Raw genomic sequence first — 1153 nt, 5'->3', positions numbered from 1 at the left:
TATTTCATCCTTTTGTTTTTGGTGGGCCATTTTATAAATTTAATTTTGAATATTAGCTTAATATTCTAAGGTGTGATAACCTTGTCCAGAATCGCCTGATCTTCCCACTCACACTGAAGCCCAGGGCTAATCATCTCCCTGCTCCTTTGTCCTAGAGTGACAATTGATATTTCTGGCCACCTCGGCCTCCACCTATATTTGCTTCAAATATCCTACATGACAGAGATCATTTCCACAACTTCAATTCTTTACTGAGGAAATAGTCAGCGAACAAATTGAAGCCCAAAGCTATCACTTTGTGCCTTCCCAATTTCACTTCTGAGTCTGAGTCAAACCAACACATACTTGAACTTTTACTTGTATTTTAAAAAAATTCTGCTTTAGGAGACAAGCCGGATTGTATTTGGAAACATGGAGAAGGTTTCTTGTGTTGCGGACTAACAATGGACACTCAGAAGGACGTTCAACCTCCAAAGCAGCAACCAATGATATATATCTGTGGAGAATGTCACACAGAAAATGAAATAAAATCTAGGGATCCAATCAGATGCAGAGAATGTGGATACAGAATAATGTACAAGAAAAGGACTAAAAGATTGGTCGTTTTTGATGCTCGATGAAACCTGGGAACTCAGAGGAATGTCTTCACGTATACTTAGATTTGCTCTCTCAATGTTTCTGATTGTCGTATGGCTTTCGATTTTGCATACAGTAGTTTCCCCTTATCTTCAGGGGATGCATCCCAAGGCCCCCAGTGGACTCCTGACACCTCAGATAGTACCAAACCTTTATACACCTTTTTTTCTATATCTACATACCGATGATAAAGTGTAATGTATAAGTTAAGCATAGCAAGAGATTAATAAAATAGAACAATAACATACTGTAATAAAAAAATTCTGCTTTAATGCTCATAATCCTTTTCAATCCTTTTTCCTGGTATCTAAAATATCTTAGCATAACTCTCATTTTTGCACAACCATCAGGATATAGTTTCAAATACTACAGCAATCAAAGCATCCTACTTCATTACTTGCTGATTTTTTCCAGGCAATCTATTTTTATTTTGTGAATAAACAATGATATAGAAGTGAATGATTTACTACTCTTCTAACTAGTTTTCAAGGAAGCTGTTCCTTCGACAAGCAAATTT

General features: G+C 36.4%; 1 protein-coding gene across 1 annotated transcript; it reads left to right on the top strand.

Moving 5' to 3' along the window:
* The first annotated feature begins 424 nt into the window (after window positions 1-424).
* On the top strand, window positions 425-811 carry LOC110567286 (DNA-directed RNA polymerases I, II, and III subunit RPABC4). The gene has a single exon (XM_021666426.2). It carries the CDS (start codon window positions 444-446, stop codon window positions 618-620), a length of 177 nt encoding a protein of 58 aa, XP_021522101.1. The 5' UTR covers window positions 425-443; the 3' UTR covers window positions 621-811.
* Window positions 812-1153: the final 342 nt, after the last annotated feature.

This window comes from Aotus nancymaae, unplaced genomic scaffold, assembly GCF_030222135.1.
Source record: "Aotus nancymaae isolate 86718 unplaced genomic scaffold, 86718_ANA_hifiasm-v0.15.2.pri h1tg000007l, whole genome shotgun sequence".
Lineage (NCBI taxonomy): Eukaryota > Metazoa > Chordata > Mammalia > Primates > Aotidae > Aotus > Aotus nancymaae.
The sequence above is the reverse complement of the archived record's forward strand: the minus strand, read 5'-3'. Positions and strand labels throughout refer to the sequence as shown.